General features: G+C 45.2%; 1 protein-coding gene across 1 annotated transcript; it reads right to left on the bottom strand.

Moving 5' to 3' along the window:
• Positions 1 to 917: 917 nt before the first annotated feature.
• LOC109764384 (BURP domain-containing protein 13) lies at positions 918 to 3952 on the bottom strand. Its single transcript, XM_020323489.4, has 2 exons — positions 3759 to 3952; positions 918 to 2174 (listed from the first exon to the last, which is right to left on the bottom strand). Exons 1-2 carry the CDS (start codon positions 3916 to 3918, stop codon positions 1381 to 1383), a joined length of 954 nt encoding a protein of 317 aa, XP_020179078.1. The 5' UTR covers positions 3919 to 3952; the 3' UTR covers positions 918 to 1380.
• Positions 3953 to 22925: the final 18973 nt, after the last annotated feature.

Below are 22925 nucleotides of genomic sequence, written 5' to 3'. Positions count from 1 at the left end.
GGACGAGGGGCTGGTGAGCGTGGGCTGGGCCAGCGCGGCCCAGTAGCCAGGTAAGGCCTCTGGCCACTTTTCTATTTACTGATTTCCGTTATATTTTAATCCACCGAAGACAAAATGGGTTATGAAAAAATACCAAAGGGCTTAGGAAAAATGTGGAGCCTATTCCATCAAATGCTTTGCATTTTTAGGCACTCCCACATAAAACTTGAGGGTTATTTGAGTCTTCGGTTGGGGAGGAGGCCATGGAGGGGGACGTCGCGGGGACGAGAGGCCGTGGCGGCCGGCCGCTGACCCGGGGAGGAGGTCGGCGAGGAGTCCATGGAGGAGGGGGCGGCGCGGGGAGTACTCCATGGCGGCCGGCAACTGGCGTGGGAAGGAGGCCGTGGAGGGGGCCGAAGCGGGGAGGAGGAGGCCGTGGCGGCGGGCCGCTGGCCCGGGGAGGATTCCGGCGAGGAGGCCATGGAGAGGAGAGGCCGTGGCGGCCGGCAACTGGCGCGGGGAGGAGGCCGTGGAGGGGAGCGGCGCGGGGAGTAGGAGGCCGTGGCGGCCGGCCGCTGACCCGGGGAGGAGGCCGTCGAGGAGGCCATGGAGGGGGCGGCGTGGGGAGGAGAGGCCGTGGCGGCCGGCAACTGGCGCGGGGAGGAGGCCGTGGAGGGGCCGTTGAGGGGGGCGACGCGGGGAGGAGGAGGCCGGCCGCTAGCGCGAGAGGAGGCCTGTGGAGGGGGGCGGCGCTGGGATGAGGAGGAGGCCATGACGGTCGGTTGTGGTGAAGTATGGGATCGGGAAGGGGAGAGAGAGCTAGGATGGGAGTGGGACATGGGGTGGGTAATTTTTTTCATGTTTATTTTTTTTCCTTGGAAGTTGCCTTATAGGAGTGAATCCATTGTAGAATATTTTACAATCGATTTTAGAATAAATTATATATACATACTTAAACATATTTATTCATACACATAACACGATAATACAGTATGTCCGACGCTAGCTAGGCCACACAGGACCAACCACACAAGTTTCATACAGTAGTAACAATGACATGTACCAGCACTAGCTAGCAATATGTAGGATCGGATCGGAGCCCCCACTCACCAACACTAGCGACATGTACTTACATATAACATCCATCCAAACAAACCTGGACACACACCGTACCATTGCTACACCCTTATATTTTCTTCTGATGCCAAAGCTAGAACTATATATGCATGGCGCCATTCTTATTCTTGTTCTATATATAGAAGACGCCGTCGTAGCTACTAGAACGGATGCATATGCCCACGTTTACACATTTACGGTGCATATATGAAAAAAGAGCGCCACGTTGATATCCAGAGCACGACACTGGCGTATGTAGCGCGCAACGAAGGATGCAGTGGCAAGCTAGGCTGTGCGTGCCTTCTTGACGAACGCGAGATTGCCATACGACATGAAGTGGCACACCGACGTACCGGCACCAGGGTGGGTCTTGAGTATCTGGAACGCCGGGTGTGCCGGATTCCAGCGGGAGGTGTCGAAATGGCAGAACGCCAGCAAGGAAACCACCGGGCCCTCGTCGTCGCCGCGGCCGTGGAGGGTGACCTTGTAACCTATATACCCCGTATGCGCGATGTGACAATGGAAGACGGCGTATGGGAACGGCACCTTGTGGCAGGCCACGTAGCCAGTGCCCTCTAGCTTGGTGACCTCCTCGACAATGTACTCCCGGCGTGGTAGCAGGCCACCGCGGGGGAGCGTCGACGTGGCCGCCCACACATCACCACCACCACCACCCTGCTGGATGGTGGTGCCGAGCATCTCCATGGCGGCCTTTACAGTGCTCTCTAGCGACATGGTGCAGGCTTTCATCTCACCGGCGATTGGCGGCTGCTGGCACTTGCGCAGGGTGTCCTCCACTTGCGCCGCCTCAGCGGAGCCTGGTGAGATGTGGAACGTGGAGAGGACGTCGCTTAGGTTCTCGAAGGGGACCTTGCCGGCGACGTCGTGCGGGAGGATGGCTGTCTCCGCCTCCGCTGGGAAAGAGAGGGTCATGGTGCTGCCCGGATGTAGCTCGGCCTCGTGGAAGAAGATGCCGGTCTCCGCCACTGTCCGCGCGTCGCAGATAGTGTTGAACAGTGTGCACATGCCGATACTGGGCTGTGCAGAGTAGTGCTCCACAAGCGGTGACAGATCGATTCCTGCACCAGAACACAAAGTCAATGTTTATATCCATGCATACTCTATATATACATACATAATATTAAAGCAACAAAACTAACCTCTCCTCACAACCATGCAAACTTCTAATCTGGGCCATAGGATGTTGATCCAAGGGGGCGTGGGGATTACGTAATTTTACACTTAACCGCCCGCCCCTAATCACGCTTTTGCGAATCCCCCTTCCATTCCCCCATGCGCCCCCTTGGATCAACATCCTGTAGCTTCGATTAGAAGTTTGCACGGTTGCACGGAGAGGTTGGTTTGCACCAGATACGTTCCCTAATATTAAAAGGCGAAAATTTATTCCTCTGAATTTTGGTCCATATTAGACTCTCTTCCGATGTGTCCCATCACTCTCCATAGTATAGAACTTCTAGCCGATTTTACTAAGAGTAGTAGTACATGATGAATTGAATTTTACAGTTCTAATTTTTTTATAAAGTATAAGAGTTCTAGTCAGTTTACTAAGAGTAGTAATTGTAAGTCATTCCAAGAATCTTGAAGAGTCAAAGCTTCTCAAGTTTGACCAAATTTATATGACAAGATAATAACATTCATGATGTCAACTAAGTATTATTAGATTCTTCATTAATTATATTTTCATAGTATACCTATTTGATGTCACAAATATTTGTAGATTTCTTTATAATTTTTGTCAAACTTAAAATTCTTTGAATCTCTAAGATTCTTGCTTACAGTTTGGAATAGAGGAAGAAGTACATGATAAATTAGAGATTAAAGTTCTAACTTATTTATTGTCCCGTTACTCACGATCGATGCTCACACGAGTTAGATCATTTCCAACCGAACTTGAAAAATGAGTGCTAGAAAACTGCTTCTGAAGCTTGCCAAAAAAGAAATAAAAAAATTGGGAGCATGCAGAACACCACCCATCCTCCAATATTTCCAAGATTAGTTGTATGAAAACCTAAATTTGCACCACGAGCTTTAAAAAATTAAGAGCGGCAGCTTTGCAGCAAGGAGCAAGTCATATTGTAACTCTGATGATGTCTGAAGTAGCCCACGTACAGCACAGCCTCTTCTACCAGTCGCGCTGCTAGATCGAGCGCGCAGCAGGAAGTCATGCACGGTGCTCTGTCGTCCTTGGCGGATAAAGAGGTACCTGAACCTCTATCCCCGCACCTCCACAAGCGACCCATGGATGAACGAGGAGTGCAAAAGCGCAGAAATATAAGGAGGAAGTTTGTTGATCGGACCTGTTGGGTTTTTTTAGCTTGTGCTAAAACTGAATTTTTGGAGTGTTTTTAGGAAAACAAATTAGATGGTTATATGCTCAATCACAGTACGAAATCTCATCTCAGAACATCATGGCTTGCTCGATCGCTTGAACTGAATAGGCTTATTGGGCTGTGGCTTATTGAACTGAATGTGTACTGTCGCTGCTGCTACCTGGCTACTGCAGCTGCAGATAAGTTAAGCCAGCACAGCCGAGCAGCCTAATATTAGAACAGACGTGCATTTTTGATAGTGATTATATATAAGGAAAACCTTTTAGGTATTTATATACCAAACATATAATTAAACATGTAAGCAAAGATTACCTTTCTGAACAAAATCAGCTAGCACCTCCGGCATAGGCGTGCCGGAGAGGGCCTGCTCCCAGAACCGTGCCGCCGGAGTGCTAGCGGCAGGGTGGCCGTGCACCATGGCCGTGGTGCTAACTGCCACCACGATCAGAAGGAAAGCGGATTTTGAATGCATGACTGATTTGAATGAGAAAAGGAGGAGATGATCCATGGCTGTTATGGCTCCCGACGGTCTGGGGTATATATAGCCCTTGATGTACCTCTGAGCAAGTGGCCCCACGCAAAGCCTAGGTATGCACCAGTACTTTTTCTGCCAACTTTAGTTGCAAATTGTTCTTTTTCTTTATTCGTATAAGGTTTCAAGAAAAAATGTTCCTTTCAATATATCACAGTACTCGGTGTACGAGCTTTTTCAGTAGTGATTTGGGGGAAAAGTTGTTAGCAAAGAAATTCATCACAATTAATTCAACATCCTACAAGCAAATTGACTCACGCGATCAAATTTTGCTAGTGGATTGAAAGATGTGGGTGCTTCCAATCAAATGGCCATGGAGTAGTCTGATAGATAAATAAAATCATTAAACTGAGGTAGAGTGACCAAACAGGACAGATCAAAGGGTGAAATCATTGTGAGGCCGGGCACTCTTACATCAGTTAAAGGAGAAATTCACCAAACACCATGTCACACCCCATGTTACCATGTTTACAGCATAGTTTTTCGATTAGTAATTGTTGGCACAAGAAAAGAAGCAACTAACATGCACAAAGCGATCTCGAGGTCAACTAGTGTCTAGCATATGATATACATTATCCACATGGGTCTGCCAAGAGCCGGCTAATGAGGCCTAGGGACTTGGATACAATATGTCATCCGAGTCAGAAAACTTGCGCCATGTGGATGGATGGATGTGGGGGGAGAGATAGATGTGGATGGATGGATCTGCGCCATGTCATCGATCCAAGGCTCAAATTTTCCACGGATGAGAAGGCTGTCAATTGTGTGCTTCTTTAGGCACTTTAAAAATAAACAAAGAAATTGAAACAAAAATCAAAAAAATCAAATCCTTTTACACAGAGGCATTATATGTGTAATAGTTGTCACAAAAAATTGTAAACGTGAAATACCACAATTTTCTTAATACATTCCAATTTTTTGAAATGAAAAAAATTGACACTTACACAAAGGAAACAGATTTTATTGTACAAAATGTTTGCAAATTCTATTTTGCAAATGTGTACATATATTGCAGTGCCCAAAAATTTGGCCAAAGGAATTTTTCATTTTTTTGCACAAAAAAATCATTTTTTATTTTCTGAGTGCCATAAGTAGGGCTATTTTCTGAAGGACCTATCAAAAATTTGATATGAATTTGAACCATACCATTTTTCAAAATTGCTAGATCATATTTTATGAACAATTGACCAAATGTTTGCATGTCAAATGATTTTTATACAGCTCTCCTCAAATAGAGCAATTTCCACTGATTCAGTAGGAGCGGGTTCAAATTTGAACTACATATGCTTGATATTTGTTTTTTATTTTTTCTAAAAATCATTTCTAGGTACACAAGTAGTCATTTCATCATAGATCTACCAAGAGTTTTGCAGGATTCCACCCCTAGCTATCACCAACCATGCCCCCCATTTTGATTGCATTTTGAATTGATATAAATAATTCAAAAAATAATCAAAAAATGTAAAACCTTCGCGTTGATCATCATTTATGTCCTAGTAACCATATAAAATAACAAACTTTGAATAAGGAAAATATCTTTAAAAAGTCTTCACAAAATGAGCTATCGAGTATGAAGATTCATGACTTTCAAGCCAAATGACCGATGTTATTGCTAGTGTCAAAGGATAGTTTCCCAAAAGATATCATATTTTGCAAAAGTGTGCATATTGGAATGGCCAACAAATTTGCCGAAAAAAGTTTTCATTTCCATTGCACAAAAAATCCATTTTTCATTTTCCGAGTGTCGAATGTAGGGGTTTTTTGCAAAGGACCTATCAAAAAATTGATATGAATTTGAAACATACCATTTTTCAAAATTAATAGATCATATTTTATGAACAATTGACCAAATGTTTGCATGTCAAATGATTTTTATAAACCTCTCCTCAAAAAGAGAAATTTCCACTGATTTAGTAGGAACGGGCTCATTAGTAGGAACGGTTGAACTACATGTACTTGATAGTGTGCTTTTTATTTTTCTAAAAATCATTTCAAGGTACAAAAGTAGTCATTTCATCATAGATCCACCAAGAGTTTTACAGGATTCCACCTCTGGTTATCACCAACCATGCCCCCTCCCCCCCCCCCCCCCCCCCCCGGTTTGACCGCATTTTGAAATTGATATAAACAATTCAAAAAAATGTAAAACCTCCGCCTTGCATAATCATTTATGTCCTAGTAAACTTATAAAATAACAAACTTGGAATAAGACAAATATCTTTAAAAAAGTGTTCTCAAAACGAGCTATCGAGTATGAAGATTCATGGCTTTCAAGCCAAATGACCGATGTTATTGCTAGTTTCGAAGGATAGTTTTCCCAATTGATCTCATAGTTTGCAAAAGTGTGCATATTGGAATGGCCAACAAGTTTGCCGAAGAAAGTTTTCATTTCCGTTGCACGAAAAATCTGTTTTTTTGTTTCCTGGTGTCGAAAGTAGGGGTTTTTTGTGAAGAAGCTACCAACTATTTTGTGTAAGTTTGAACCACTCCATTTTTGAAAATACTAGACCATATTTTATTAACAATTGACTAAACATTTACATGTCCAATCATTTTTATACACCTCTCCTCATAAAGACAAATTTCCATCGATTCAGTTGGAACGGGGTCAAATTTGAACTACATGTGCTTGATAGTTTGCTCTTTATGTTTTCTAAAAATCATTTCTAGGTACAAAAGTGGTTATTTCATCATATATCCAACAAGAGTTTTGCAAGATTCCACCCTGGCTATCACCGGTCATGCCCCCCGTTTCGACCGCATTTTGAAATCGGCATAAACAATTCAAAATAATTAAAAAATGTAATACCTCCGTGTTAAATCATAATTTATGTCCTAGTAACCATATAAAATAAAAACTTGGAATAAGCCAAATATCTTTAAAAAGTCTTTTCAAAATTAGCTATCGAGTATGAAGATTCGTGGCTTTCAAACCAAATGACCCATGTTATTGCTAGTTTCAAAGGATTGTTTCCCCAAATGACTCATCTTTTGCAAAAATGTGCATATTGGAATGACCAAGAAGTTTGCCGAAGAAAGTTTTCATTTCCGTTGCACGTAAAATCCATTTTTCAGTTTCTGAGTGTCAAAAGTAGGGGTTTTTGTGAAGAAGCTACCAACTAATTGGTGTAAATTTGAATCACTCCATTTCTGTAAAATACTAGACCATACTTTATTAACAATTGACTAAATGTTTATATGTCCAATCATTTTTATACACCTCTCCTCAAAAAGACAAATTTCCATTGATTCAGTTGGAATGGGGTTAATTTGAACTACATGTGCTTGATAGTTTGCTATTTATTTTTTCTAAAAATCATTTCTAGGAACACAAGTAGACATTTCATCATAAATCCAACAAGAGTTTTGCAAGATTCCATCCTGGGCTATCATCAGTCATGTCCAAGATTGCCTCCCGGTATGCTCGTTTCGGCGTAAACACAAACCGTTTGGTCTAGCATTTTAGTCAATTTAAATTTGAAAATTATTATTGCAACAGAATCACTGCAAGATTCTGATCCAAAAACATATAAAATTTGTCAAAATCCATGCAAGTATGAATTACTTTAGATTTTAACAAACTATAAGGAGTTATTTACAAAAGTACATTATGTTGCGTTTTTATCGTATTAAAAAATTGAAACAAAATGGATATTCATAATCTATGGAAAATTATACCCCGAATTGATATATAATTTGTTATTTAAATTTACATAACTCAAATTGGAAATCTTAAAAACATGAAATCAAAATAATAATAAAATAATATTGCTGGCGGTAGGGCCGTCGGCATGGCTCTATGGTGTTAGCCGACCGATAGTCCAAGGGCCACGTGGCACTGTATGCCGACGGCTAAAGCTATGTCGACGCCCAAGGAGCCAGTTGCCGACGGCCAAAGGTATGCCATCGGCCGCCGTCGGCATAGATTGAGGTAAGCCGATGGCTTTTATTTGCCGACGGCTTACATCCATCAATGCTGAGGGTGGCTGTCGGCAACTAGCGATTTTCTCGTAGTGTTGTCCTGTCTAGAGGCAGGGCTTCATGAGATCTCCTTCGACAATGTCCTAGCAGTTCTTGAAGAAATGAGCATTGAATCCGTTGGGACCGGGGCGTTGCCTCCTCGCATGTTAGAAACAGCAACTTTCAGCTCATCCTCTGTGAATGGCATGTCCAGGCCAGAGAGATCAGAACTTGGGATACCCATAGATGACCAGTCGAAGGCGCAAGAGGCCGGTTTTGTGCGAGCCAAAGGCGTTCCGGAAGTGATCTAGGAGGATTTCTTACTTGTCAGCCTGGAAATGGAAAGAGCCCTGCGGGGTGGTCAGAGCCGGGATGAAAACTTGCGTTGTCAGCCGCATGGTCTGATAGATAGATAAAATCAGTAAACTAAAGTATAGTAACCAAACAGGACAAGATCAGACGGTGAAATCATTGTGAGGCCAGGCACTCTTGTATCTGTTAAAGGAGAAATTCACCGAACCCTAGTATTTTAGACCAATTATTGTTGGCACAAGCAAAGAAGCAACTAACGTGCGTTCTGCACTAAGCGATCTCAAGGTCAACTAGTGTCGATCATATGATATATACCATTCTCCATATGAGTCTGCCAAGGGCCGGCTGTTGAGGCCTAGAGACTCGCATAAAATATGTCATATGTGTTAGAAAACTTGGTAAATAAGATTCCTCCTTCATTGATGCATTAAGGCGCTAACCTCTGCTTGTCCTGTCTGGAGGCAGCTCCAACTTGATTGAGATTGGGACGCACAAATAGTGGAAACTAGATGATACTCCGCGCGTTGCTACGTGAATGGTTAACAAATAATTTAATGTTTTGAAATATAACAAAATTTATGCGACATAATATAATCACAAAAGAGTAGTCTGAACCCCAAACACTGTCTAAAAAAGTTGAATTCAACAAGTGATCTTCAGATGCAGTGCACTGCGTACTTGTGCCGAAACTTGTAAAATTGGTTTAGATTTCCAGTTACAAGCAGAATAGCTAAAGAAGGATACTTGTCCCTCGAAAATATTCAGATATCTACAAGTAAATTTTTGATGAAAAGGAAGAAAATCAGAGTGTCTACAAGTAAGTTCAAATAAGTGGTGCATATCAACAGAGTTGGAATCTTGATGGCTCTGTGCCAGCAAACATTATGAGCCATTTGTGTTGGGCCAGGAGCACATGGAGTGGCCACCATGGATAGGCAGGCTTGTCCTGTTAGCTATTTGTGTTTCAGAAACCTGAACTTACAGGGGAAGTAAACAGTTGTAAACAGAGCAAGTGAATTCAGAATCTGAACTTGCTTATATGCAAAATCTGTACTTTCTTACTGCTAAAAATTCTTGATGCTGGTCAGCACCTTGTAAACATAAATGCTTGATGGCTATAGATGGAGAACAGGGCTGTAATCTGTAAACAGGGCTGCATATGAATATTTGTGTCCTGTTCTCCAGTGTAAATTTCAGAAAATGCACAGATTGGGGAGACTAGCCAGGACATAAACCCTACTGCTAACCAAATTGTGTTTACCTTACTTGTAAATTCAGAGACAATGTTAAATTCAGGTTTTCAGAAACTGTTAACTGTAGCTATGTTTGAAGCCCTGTATATTTTTTATTTATCTGAAATAAAAGTATACTCATGTAAATTCATCTTTTGACATTGATTACAGATAACTCAAGATGGATTTGAATTTCATGCCTTAAGATGGAGGAGATATAGATTTGAATTTCATGCCTCAAGCTGGAGGAGCTATAGATTTGAATTTCATGCCTCGAGATGGACAAGGTGAACAAGATGATGCAATGGATTTGAATTTCATGCCTCAATCATGTTGACACTAGCTCATTCATGGAGATTAGCAATTTCTAGCAAACAAAGTAAAAGTCCAGGGAACTTTTGAGTTGGCAATCTATAGCCACCAATTTCCTTATTTAGACTAAAGAAACAGAGCGTGGAGTGATGCTAACCTGCGTGAAGAAACATACAAAGTGGCAAGCCACCAATCTTCTACTGCTAACCTGTGCTAATCACCATAAGACACCAAATGCTAACCTGTGCAAACATAGACACCAAAACTGATTCAGTCAGAAAATTTGCACTTAGAACAAAAATTCAGTAAAATAAATCTTACTCCCAAACTGTTGGCTGTTTCGCAACTGTTGGGAGTACAATTTGGTACCACTGACTAGACCAACAAATTAACAGAAACAATAAGAGATGGCAAAGAACAAACAGGTTGTGTACTCTGTCTTGTAGAAACAAACAGTATTTTAGTGCTAAATTAACAGAAAAGATCAAGATTACAATTGCATGCAGGTTGTGTACTCTGTCTGTTCTGCTCCCACCAGAAACAAGTTATGTTATTGCTTAGACTGAAACTGATTTTTTTTGGATAAAGGACTGAAACTGAATAGGAGGCATCGACTAAGACCTGAAAACGAAATTCTTGTGTGTGGCCACAGCTTTTTTTTTAGAAAAGGAGGATGACCCCCGGCCTCTGCATCTGGACGATGCATACAGCCACTTTATTAATTATTCTCACAAGACCTTACAAAGTGATACAACAGTAAGACTAAAGCCGCCGTCTAAGCAACAAACTGTCGGTACACCTATCCAGTTGATGAAGGGGCGCAGATAGCCTGGGCCTAATACCAAACAGACATCGCAGCCAAGCCTAACATCTAAGACCTGAGACCCTAACCTAGCTACTTGCCGGGTCTGGGGCACACACTGGTCCGGCGTGCTCTCAGAGGCCGCCGCCGCCAACTGCCACCGCTCCATCTTTAGAACTGTATTGATGCATCAATCTTGCTCGGTCCAGCTATCGTCGACGCCACCACGGCGCCCAACGGCACCTCCTCCCTGCGCGCAAACAGCTGAACACGTCGCGGTCGCCACTGATACACCTCAGCGCCATGCTGCCAAGTATCACCAGCCGACACAGCTTGAAGCCCTTGGAGGATCTGTCGTGCGTAGCACCTGCCGACCAGACATGACCAAGCGTAGCACCTGTCGGTCAGGCATGACTTGACATCTTCACCGAAGCTCCGTGCAAGACGAAGCCGCTCCACCTCCTGCCTCTGACTTCCAGCGCTGCTCCACAAAACGATGCTCCCAAAAGAGAAATGACACTGCAGTGCCGCCATCGTCCGGTTTGGAACACCAGATCCTAGGGTTTTTCCTGGAGCAATACGAGTGGGTCGACAGTAGTCACATGACGATGCCTTCATCAAGGTAACGACGTGGAACGCCGCCATCGCCCGCCGACTGATCAGGAGGCATCGACTAAACACAAAAGAATAAACAAATCCGCCAAAACATAATCTTTTACTGTATCTCATTCTCTAAACTAAACAAACAACCCAAGATGAAGTTGCGGAAGCTCCTCCGGGAGGAGGAATTGAGCGGATGGAGCACGGGCGGACCCGACGGACCCTCCTGCCTCAGCTACCGCACATCAGGTAGAGAGCCAGATTGAGATGAAGCGCAGCCCCTTCCCGTCCATCACATCTAGGCGCTGCTGCCAGCCATGGAAGCAAGCTAAATTTTTTTCTGCTCTTGCTCTCCCCTCTAAGCGGAGTGTGGTGGGGGACTGCGAATCGATGGAGGGGAAGTAGGGGTGCCGGTAAAGGCCTGTAAGGTGGTTGGCCGTCGACGGAGGTGGCGGAAAGGGGACGGCGAAGCTCGCAGCAGAGACTGGGCGGAGAGGGGAAAAAGTAGCGCAGGTTGTGTCGGGAATAACTTGGAGGGTTTTTTGCCAAAATTCTGGTGCGGCAAGAATCTCTTTGTAAGCACAATGTAATAAGGAACTGAGGTCAGCATCAATATTGACTTGAGGAAGATTATGTCAGGCTCTCGTATGATTCTTCCCCAGAAGTTTGGAGTTCATTCTATAGGCCTTGTAATGCATTAACAAGAGTTGTCAGCTTTGTTTGTTATTAAGAAATTATTTCTTGTGAAGGTGTTTGCATGAAGATGATGCTCGTGGTTGTTCTCGCAATAACTCAGAGTGAAGCAAATTTATCACTGGTCCGTTACACGTAGTACCAAAACGATGATGATAAAGATGCCTCTCTACGAAGTACCTCCGCTTCCGTGCGAAAGAAAAGGTGATATATATGGCCTCGGGCGGCGTTGCATTGCATACCCTCTGATACGTCATTTGCACCTGTACCATTTTCAAACTTAAACCATACTTCGAAGAAGCTAAAATTGATCGATAGGGCGATTAATTGCTTGGCAGTAGTGCTACCGGCGAATGCATCTGTCGAGGAACTAGGATGTTTTTGTGTTTTCTTCTCTTTTGCATTCTCCCCTCATCTGAAATAGAAATGTGCACTTGGGGCTGCTGTCCAAACTGATGAAGCAGACCTGGATACTGTGTAAAACGTTGTGGCTGTTTGATTTCTAGGCCGATCAATTCCAAGGCAAAAATATTGGATGAACCATTTTTTCACCAGAGACAACATGATGGTATGGTGTGGACCGATGCAACATAAAACAAGAGGGCTAGTTACAGTGGTGAAGAATGCATGCATACGAGTGAGGTGTGGGTTTTCGGTGTACTGGTGAGCTGGTGCCGATATCCTATTTGTCGCATCTCGCATCATTGTTACATACGCGGGACGTCGCTCATGTCTGGTCCACTAGCTTCGCTCTAGTTATGTTGGCCCATGAGAACTTGCTCAAATCCATCTAGCATGTTTTGTTCACATGTCAAGAAAATGCACAAGGCGGTTCTCACACGGACCAACACATCTAGCATTAGCATTTCCTTTCGTCGGTTATTTCATTTTGATCTAATCCGGTTTTTTGTTAGGTTTTTTTCTTCTTTTCTTTTACGTTTTGTCTTTTTCCTTGCTTTTAGATGTTTACAAAGTTTTAAAATGCTTGCAAATTTTGAAAAATAGTTAAAACATTAAAAAACTATTTACATGGGGATGTTGATACGTCCCAAACATATCTATAATTTCTGCTTGTTCCATGCTCATATTGGTGATACTGCTATGTGTTTTGCTACACTTTCATACATTTTACAACATTATTTGGACTAACTTATTAACTCAGTGCCCAGTGCCAGTTTCTGTCTGCTGTTGTCCATGCATTGCAGAAAAATGTCAAATATAAATGTGCTCAGAATATTCCAGATAAATCAGATAAAAAACTCAGTAGAATAGAAGACTCCAGAAGCCTGAAGGATAGCCGGAGGGGGGCCACCCCCTGGCCAGGCGCCTACCTGGGCCAAGGGGGTGGCCGCGCCACAAGGCCGCCTGGTCAAGTGGGGCCACCCCTCGGGCCCCCCTTTCTCCTATATATCACCCTCGATACAGAAACCCTCGAGGAGAGCCCCGTTAAGCGATTTTTTCTACTGTTCCGCCGCCGAAGCGATTCCGATCTCGGGATCGCCGGGAGAAGCTGTCCCAGTACCCTGCCGGAGGGAGGATTCACCTCCGGAGACGTCTCCACCACCATGCTCGCCGCCGGGATGCGCCGTGAGTAGTCCCCCTTGGACCATGGGTCCATGATCAGTAGCTATGCGATGTCTTCTCTCCAATCTTGTGCCTCAATTCTTAGACCTTGTGAGCTGCCCTACATGATCAAGGCACTTTTGTATTAGTGTCTGTGTTGCTATGCTGTGTTTGCTGGGATCCGATGGATTATGAGATTATGTTCAGATTGTGATGAGTATATATTTGGTTTACCTTTTATATTTAGTTCTTGGGTATTCTTGCATGTTCCCCGTTACGTTTGTTGCTTTGGCCAAGTAGTAGATTGTAACTCCAAGAGGGAGTGTTATGCTGGATTGTGGGTTCATGCCCCCCGATGTCTAGCTTGAGTGACAGAAACATGAGACTAGGGGATGTGTTGTTGCCACCAGGGAGAAAACAGCGGTGCTTGTAACTACGGTTGCAAGGATTGCTTACATTACGCATCGAGTGACAATGCAGTTGTCTGTTGCTTTGAGTTTATGTTGGAAATATGCCCTAGAGGCAATAATAAATGGTTATTATTATATTTCTTTGTTCATGGTAATTGTCTATTATTCATGCTATAATTGTATTATCCGGAAATCGTAATACATGTGTGAATACATAGACCACAACGTGTCCCTAGTAAGCCTCTAGTTGACTAGCTCGTTGATCAACAGATAGTCATGGTTTCCTGACTATGGACATTGGATGTCATTGATAACGGGATCACATCATTAGGAGAATGATGTGATGGACAAGACCCAATCCTAAGCATAGCATAAAAGATCGTGTAGTTTCGTTTGCTAGAGCTTTTCCAATGTCAAGTATCTTTTCCTTAGACCATGAGATCGTGCAACTCCCGGATACCGTAGGAGTGCTTTGGGTGTGCCAAACGTCACAACGTAACTGGGTGACTATAAAGGTGCACTACGGGTATCTCCGAAAGTGTCTGTTGAGTTGGCACGGATCGAGACTGGGATTTGTCACTCCGTGTGACGGAGAGGTATCTCTGGGCCCACTCGGTAATGCATCATCATAATGAGCTCAATGTGACTAAGGCGTTAGTCACGGGATCATGCATCGCGGTATGAGTAAAGAGACTTGCCGGTAACGAGATTGAACAAGGTATTGGGATACCGACGATCGAATCTCGGGCAAGTAACATACCGATTGACAAAGGGAATTGCATACGGATTGATTGAATCCTCGACACCGTGGTTCATCCGATGAGATCATCGTGGAGCATGTGGGAGCCAACATGGGTATCCAGGTCCCTCTGTTGGTTATTGACCGGAGAGGCGTCTCGGTCATGTCTGCATGTCTCCCGAACCCGTAGGGTCTACACACTTAAGGTTCGGTGACGCTAGGGTTGTAGAGATATATGTATGCGGAAACCCGAAAGTTGTTCGGAGTCCCGGATGAGATCCCGGACGTCACGAGAGGTTCCGGAATGGTCCGGAGGTGAAGAATTATATATAGGAAGTCCAGTTTTGGCCACCGGGAAAGTTTCGGGGGTTACCGGTATTGTACCGGGACCACCGGAAGGGTCCCGGGGGTCCACCGGGTGGGGCCACCTGTCTCGGAGGGCCCCGTGGGCTGAAAGTGAAAGGGAACCAGCCCCTAGTGGGCTGGGGCGCCCCCCTTGCCCCCCCCTTGCGCCTATGGTTGGGAACCCTAAGGGGGGGAGTTCCCCCTTGCCTTGGGGGGCAAGGCAACCCCTTTCCCCCTTGTGGCCGCCGCCCCCCCTTGAGATCCCATCTCTTGGGGCTGGCCCCCCCCAGGGGCCTATATAAAGGGGGGGGGGGAGGGAGGGCAGCACACAACAGCCTTGGCGCCTCCCTCCTCCCCTGCAACACCTCTCTCTCTCTCTCGCAGAAGCTCGGCGTAGCCCTGCGGAGACCCGCTACATCCACCACCACGCCGTCGTGCTGCTGGATCTCCATCAACCTCTCCTTCCCCCTTGCTGGATCAAGAAGGAGGAGACGTCGCTGCACCGTACGTGTGTTGAACGCGGAGGTGCCGTCCGTTCGGCACTCGGTCATCGGTGATTTGGATCACGGCGAGTACGACTCCGTCATCCACGTTCATTGGAACGCTTCCGCTCGCGATCTACAAGGGTATGTAGATGCACTCCCTTCCCCTCGTTGCTAGTATACTCCATAGATGCATCTTGGTGAACGTAGGATTTTTTTTTAAAATTATGCTACGATTCCCAACAGTGGTATCAGAGCCAGGCCTATGCGTAGTTACTATGCACGAGTAGAACACAAAGAAGTTGTGGGCGTTGAGTTTGCCAATTCTTCTTGCCGCTACTAGTCTTTTCTTGTTTCGGCGGCATTGTAGGATGAAGCGGCCCGGACCGACCTTACACGTACGCTTACGTGAGACAGGTTCCACCGATTGACATGCACTAGTTGCATAAGGTGGCTAGCGGGTGTCTGTCTCTCCTACTTTAGTCGGAACGGATTTGATGAAAAGGGTCCTTATGAAGGGTAAATAGAAATTGGCAAATCACGTTGTGGTCATACGTAGGTAAGAAACGTTCTTGCTAGAAACCTACAAACCACGTAAAAACTTGCAACAACAATTAGAGGACGTCTAACTTGTTTTTGCAGCAAGTGATATATGTGATATGATATGGCCAGAAGATGTGATGAATGATATATGTGATGTATGAGATTGATCATATTCTTGTAATAGGAATCACGACTTGCATGTCGATGAATATGACAACCGGCAGGAGCCATAGGAGTTGTCTTTATTATTTTGTATGACCTGCGTGTCATTGAATAACGCCATGTAAATTACTTTACTTTGTTGCTAAACGCGTTAGCCATAGAAGTAGAAGTAATCGTTGGCGTGACGACTTCATGAAGACACAATGATGGAGATCATGATGATGGAGATCATGGTGTCATGCCGGTGACGAAGATGATCATGGTGCCCCGAAGATGGAGATCAAAGGAGCATAATGATATTGGCCATATCATGTCACTATTTGATTGCATGTGATGTTTATCATGTTTTTGCATCTTATTTGCTTAGAACGACGGTAGTAAGTAAGATGATCCCTTATAATAATTTCAAGAAAGTGTTCACCCTAACTGTGCACCGTTGCGAAGGTTCGTTGTTTCGAAGCACCATGTGATGATCGGGTGTGATAGATTCTAACGTTCGAATACAACGGGTGTTGACGAGCCTAGCATGTACAGACATGGCCTCGGAACACACGCAATACACTTAGGTTGACTTGACGAGCCTAGCATGTACAGACATGGCCTCGGAACACGGAGGACCGAAAGGTCGAGCATGAGTCGTATAGAAGATACGATCAACATGGAGATGTTCACCGATCTTGACTAGTCCGTCTCACGTGATGATCGGACACGGCCTAGTTAAACTCGGATCATGTTTCACTTAGATGACTAGAGGGATGTCTATCTGAGTGGGAGTTCATTAAATAATTTGATTATATGAACTTAATTATCATGAACTTAGTCTAAAATCTTTACACTATGTATTGTAGATCAAATGGCCCACGTTGTCCTCAATTTCAACGCGTTCCTAGAGAAAACCAAGCTGAAAGATGATGGCAGCAACTATACGGACTGGGTCCGGAACCTGAGGATCATCCTCATAGCAGCCAAGAAAGATTATGTCTTAGAAGCACCGCTAGGTGAAGCACCAATCCCTGAGAACCAAGACGTTATGAACGCTTGGCAGCAGCGTGCTGATGATTACTCCCTCGTTCAGTGCGGCATGCTTTACAGCTTAGAACCGGGTCTCCAAAAGCGTTTTGAGAAACATGGAGCATATGAGATGTTCGAGGAGCTGAAACTGGTTTTTCAAGCTCATGCCCGGGTCGAGAGATATGATGTCTCCGACAAGTTCTTCAGCTGTAAAATGGAGGAGAACAGTTCTGTTAGTGAGCACATACTCAGAATGTCTGGGTTGCACAACCAGTTGTCTCAGCTGGGAGTTAATCTCCCGGATGACGCGGTCATTGACAGAATCCTCCAGTCGCTTCCACCAAGCTACAAGAGCTTTGTGATGAACTACTATATGCAGGGGATGGAAAAGACCATTCCCGAGGTATATTCAATGCTGAAATTAGCTGAGGTAGAGATCAGAAAAGAACATCAAGTGTTGATGGTGAATAAAACCACTAAGTTCAAGAAGGGCAAGGGTAAGAAGAACTTCAAGAAGGACGGCAAGGGAGTTGCCGCGCCCGGTAAGCCAGTTACCGGGAAGAAGTCAAAGAATGGACCCAAGCCCGAGACTGAGTGCTTTTATTGCAAGGGAAGTGGGCACTGGAAGCGGAACTGCCCCAAATATTTAGCGGACAAGAAGAAGGCCGGCAACACCCAAGGTATATGTGATATACAAGTAATTGATGTGTACCTTACCAGTACTCGTAGTAGCTCCTGGGTATTTGATACCGGTGCGGTTGCTCATATTTGTAACTCAAAGCAGGAACTACGGAATAAACGGAGACTGGCAAAGGACGAGGTGACGATGCGCGTCGGGAATGGTTCCAAGGTCGATGTGATCGCCGTTGGCACGCTACCTCTGCATCTACCCACGGGATTAGTTTTAAACCTCAATAATTGTTATTTAGTGCCAGCTTTGAGCATGAACATTGTATCTGGATCTCGTTTAATTCGAGATGGCTACTCATTTAAATCTGAGAATAATGGTTGTTCTATTTATTTGAGAGATATGTTTTATGGTCATGCCCCGCTGGTCAATGGTTTATTTTTGATGAATCTCGAACGTGATGTTACACATGTTCATAGTGTGAATACCAAAAGATGTAAAGTTGATAACGATAGTCCCACATACTTGTGGCACTGCCGCCTTGATCACATTGGTGTCAAGCGCATGAAGAAGCTCCATGCAGATGGACTTTTGGAGTGTCTAGATTATGAATCATTTGACACGTGCGAACCATGCCTCATGGGTAAGATGACCAAGACTCCGTTCTCCGGAACAATGGAGCGAGCGACCAACTTATTGGAAATCATACATACCGATGTGTGCGGTCCAATGAGTGTTGAGGCTCGCGGAGGGTATCGTTATGTTCTCACTCTCACTGATGACTTAAGTAGATATGGGTATGTCTACCTAATGAAACACAAGTCTGAAACCTTTGAAAAGTTCGAGGAATTTCAGAGTGAAGTTGAGAATCAACGTGACAGGAAAATAAAATCCTTACGATCAGATCGTGGTGGAGAATATTTAAGTCACGAATTTGGTACACACTTAAGGAAATGTGGAATAGTTTCACAACTCACGCCGCCTGGAACACCACAGAGAAATGGTGTGTCCGAACGTCGTAATCGCACTCTATTGGATATGGTGCGATCTATGATGTCTCTTACCGATTTACCGCTCTCATTTTGGGGTTATGCTTTAGAGACTGCCGCATTCACTTTAAATAGGGCTCCGTCGAAATCCGTTGAGACGACACCGTATGAATTATGGTTTGGGAAGAAACCTAAGCTGTCGTTTCTAAAAGTTTGGGGATGCGATGCTTATGTCAAGAAACTTCAACCTGAAAAGCTCGAACCCAAATCGGAAAAATGCGTCTTCATAGGATACCCTAAGGAAACTATTGGGTATACCTTCTACCTCAGATCCGAAGGCAAGATCTTCGTTGCCAAGAACGGGTCCTTTCTAGAGAAGGAGTTTCTCTCGAAAGAATTGAGTGGGAGGAAAGTGGAACTTGATGAGGTGATAGTCACCCCTTCCGAACCGGAAAGTAGCGCAGCGCGGGAAGATGTTCCTGTGGTGCCTACACCGACTGGGGAGGAAGTTAATGATGATGATCATGAAGCTTCGGATCAAGTTACTGAACTTCGTAGGTCCACAAGGACACGTTCCGCACCAGAGTGGTACGGCAACCCTGTCCTGGAAATCATGTTGTTAGACAACGGTGAACCTTCGAACTATGAAGAAGCGATGGCGGGCCCGGATTCCGACAAATGGCTAGAAGCCATGAAATCCGAGATAGAATCCATGTATGAAAACAAAGTATGGACTTTGACTGACTTGCCCGATGAGCGGCGAGCCATAGAAAACAAATGGATATTTAAGAAGAAGACGGACGCAGATGGTAATGTGACCATCTACAAAGCTCGACTTGTCGCTAAGGGTTATCGACAAGTTCAAGGGGTTGACTACGATGAGACTTTCTCACCCGTAGCGAAGCTGAAGTCCGTCCGAATCATGTTAGCAATTGCCGCATACTATGATTATGAGATATGGCAGATGGACGTCAAAACGGCATTCCTTAACGGCTTCCTTAAGGAAGAGTTGTATATGATGCAGCCGGAAGGTTTTGTCGATCCTAAGAATGCTAACAAAGTATGCAAGCTCCAGCGCTCAATCTATGGGCTGGTGCAAGCATCTCGGAGTTGGAACATTCGCTTTGATGAGATGATCAAAGCGTTTGGGTTTACACAGACTTATGGAGAAGCCTGTGTTTACAAGAAAGTGAGTGGGAGCTCTGTAGCATTTCTCATATTATATGTGGATGACATACTATTGATGGGAAATGATATAGAATTCTTGGAAAGTATAAAGGCCTATTTGAATAAGTGTTTTTCAATGAAGGACCTTGGAGAAGCTGCTTATATATTAGGCATCAAGATCTATAGAGATAGATCAAGACGCCTCATTGGTCTTTCACAGAGTACATACCTTGACAAGATATTGAAGAAGTTCAATATGGATCAGTCCAAGAAGGGGTTCTTGCCTGTATTGCAAGGTGTGCAATTGAGCACGGCTCAATGCCCGACCACGACAGAAGATATAGAAGAGATGAGTGCCATCCCCTATGCCTCGGCCATAGGGTCTGTTATGTATGCCGTGCTGTGTACCAGACCTGATGTAAACCTTGCCGTAAGTTTGGTAGGAAGGTACCAAAGTAATCCCGGCAAGGAACACTGGACAACGGTCAAGAATATCCTGAAGTACCTGAAGAGGACTAAGGATATGTTTCTCGTTTATGGAGGTGACGAAGAGCTCGTCGTAAAGGGTTACGTCGATGCTAGCTTCGACACAGATCTGGATGACTCGAAGTCACAAACCGGATACGTGTATATTTTGAATGGAGGAGCAGTAAGCTGGTGCAGTTGCAAGCAAAGCGTCGTGGCGGGATCTACATGTGAAGCGGAATACATGGCAGCCTCGGAGGCAGCACAGGAAGCAGTCTGGATGAAGGAGTTCATTACCGACCTAGGGGTGATTCCCAATGCGTCGGGCCCGATGACTCTCTTCTGTGACAACACTGGAGCCATTGCCCTTGCGAAGGAGCCCAGGTTTCACAGGAAGACCAGACATATCAAGCGTCGCTTCAACTCCATTCGTGAAAGTGTTCAAAATGGAGACATAGATATTTGTAAAGTACACACGGACCTGAATGTAGCAGATCCGTTGACTAAACCTCTCCCTAGGGCAAAACAGGATCAACACCAGGACGCAATGGGTGTTCGATTCATCACAATGTAACTAGATTACTGACTCTAGTGCAAGTGGGAGACTGTTGGAAATATGCCCTAGAGGCAATAATAAATGGTTATTATTATATTTCTTTGTTCATGGTAATTGTCTATTATTCATGCTATAATTGTATTATCCGGAAATCGTAATACATGTGTGAATACATAGACCACAACGTGTCCCTAGTAAGCCTCTAGTTGACTAGCTCGTTGATCAACAGATAGTCATGGTTTCCTGACTATGGACATTGGATGTCATTGATAACGGGATCACATCATTAGGAGAATGATGTGATGGACAAGACCCAATCCTAAGCATAGCATAAAAGATCGTGTAGTTTCGTTTGCTAGAGCTTTTCCAATGTCAAGTATCTTTTCCTTAGACCATGAGATCGTGCAACTCCCGGATACCGTAGGAGTGCTTTGGGTGTGCCAAACGTCACAACGTAACTGGGTGACTATAAAGGTGCACTACGGGTATCTCCGAAAGTGTCTGTTGAGTTGGCACGGATCGAGACTGGGATTTGTCACTCCGTGTGACGGAGAGGTATCTCTGGGCCCACTCGGTAATGCATCATCATAATGAGCTCAATGTGACTAAGGCGTTAGTCACGGGATCATGCATCGCGGTACGAGTAAAGAGACTTGCCGGTAACGAGATTGAACAAGGTATTGGGATACCGACGATCGAATCTCGGGCAAGTAACATACCGATTGACAAAGGGAATTGCATACGGATTGATTGAATCCTCGACACCGTGGTTCATCCGATGAGATCATCGTGGAGCATGTGGGAGCCAACATGGGTATCCAGGTCCCGCTGTTGGTTATTGACCGGAGAGGCGTCTCGGTCATGTCTGCATGTCTCCCGAACCCGTAGGGTCTACACACTTAAGGTTCGGTGACGCTAGGGTTGTAGAGATATATGTATGCGGAAACCCGAAAGTTGTTCGGAGTCCCGGATGAGATCCCGGACGTCACGAGAGGTTCCGGAATGGTCCGGAGGTGAAGAATTATATATAGGAAGTCCAGTTTTGGCCACCGGGAAAGTTTCGGGGGTTACCGGTATTGTACCGGGACCACCGGAAGGGTCCCGGGGGTCCACCGGGTGGGGCCACCTGTCTCGGAGGGCCCCGTGGGCTGAAAGTGAAAGGGAACCAGCCCCTAGTGGGCTGGGGCGCCCCCCTTGCCCCCCCCTTGCGCCTATGGTTGGGAACCCTAAGGGGGGGAGTTCCCCCTTGCCTTGGGGGGCAAGGCAACCCCTTTCCCCCTTGTGGCCGCCGCCCCCCCTTGAGATCCCATCTCTTGGGGCTGGCCCCCCCAGGGGCCTATATAAAGGGGGGGGAGGGAGGGCAGCACACAACAGCCTTGGCGCCTCCCTCCTCCCCTGCAACACCTCTCTCTCTCTCTCGCAGAAGCTCGGCGTAGCCCTGCGGAGACCCGCTACATCCACCACCACGCCGTCGTGCTGCTGGATCTCCATCAACCTCTCCTTCCCCCTTGCTGGATCAAGAAGGAGGAGACGTCGCTGCACCGTACGTGTGTTGAACGCGGAGGTGCCGTCCGTTCGGCACTCGGTCATCGGTGATTTGGATCACGGCGAGTACGACTCCGTCATCCACGTTCATTGGAACGCTTCCGCTCGCGATCTACAAGGGTATGTAGATGCACTCCCTTCCCCTTGTTGCTAGTATACTCCATAGATGCATCTTGGTGAACGTAGGATTTTTTTTTTTAAATTATGGTACGATTCCCAACAGTTTACACTTTGGGTGGGGCTCGCAACTTAATACCAGCGAGATGTTCTGGATAGATATCTCAAGGTGGATGATTAGTGAGTAGATGCTGATGAATAAACGGTCTACTTGTTTTCGTGCAATGCCCATACGATTGAGCCTCTAGCTTTCTTGTAGCATAATTAGCATTGCGGTGCGTTTATAATTCTGTCAATTGCCTAGCTGTAATTTG

Source organism: Aegilops tauschii, chromosome 3 (genome assembly GCF_002575655.3).
Source record: "Aegilops tauschii subsp. strangulata cultivar AL8/78 chromosome 3, Aet v6.0, whole genome shotgun sequence".
NCBI classification, from domain to species: Eukaryota; Viridiplantae; Streptophyta; class Magnoliopsida; order Poales; family Poaceae; genus Aegilops; species Aegilops tauschii.
This window is presented reverse-complemented; position numbering and strand designations above follow the sequence as displayed.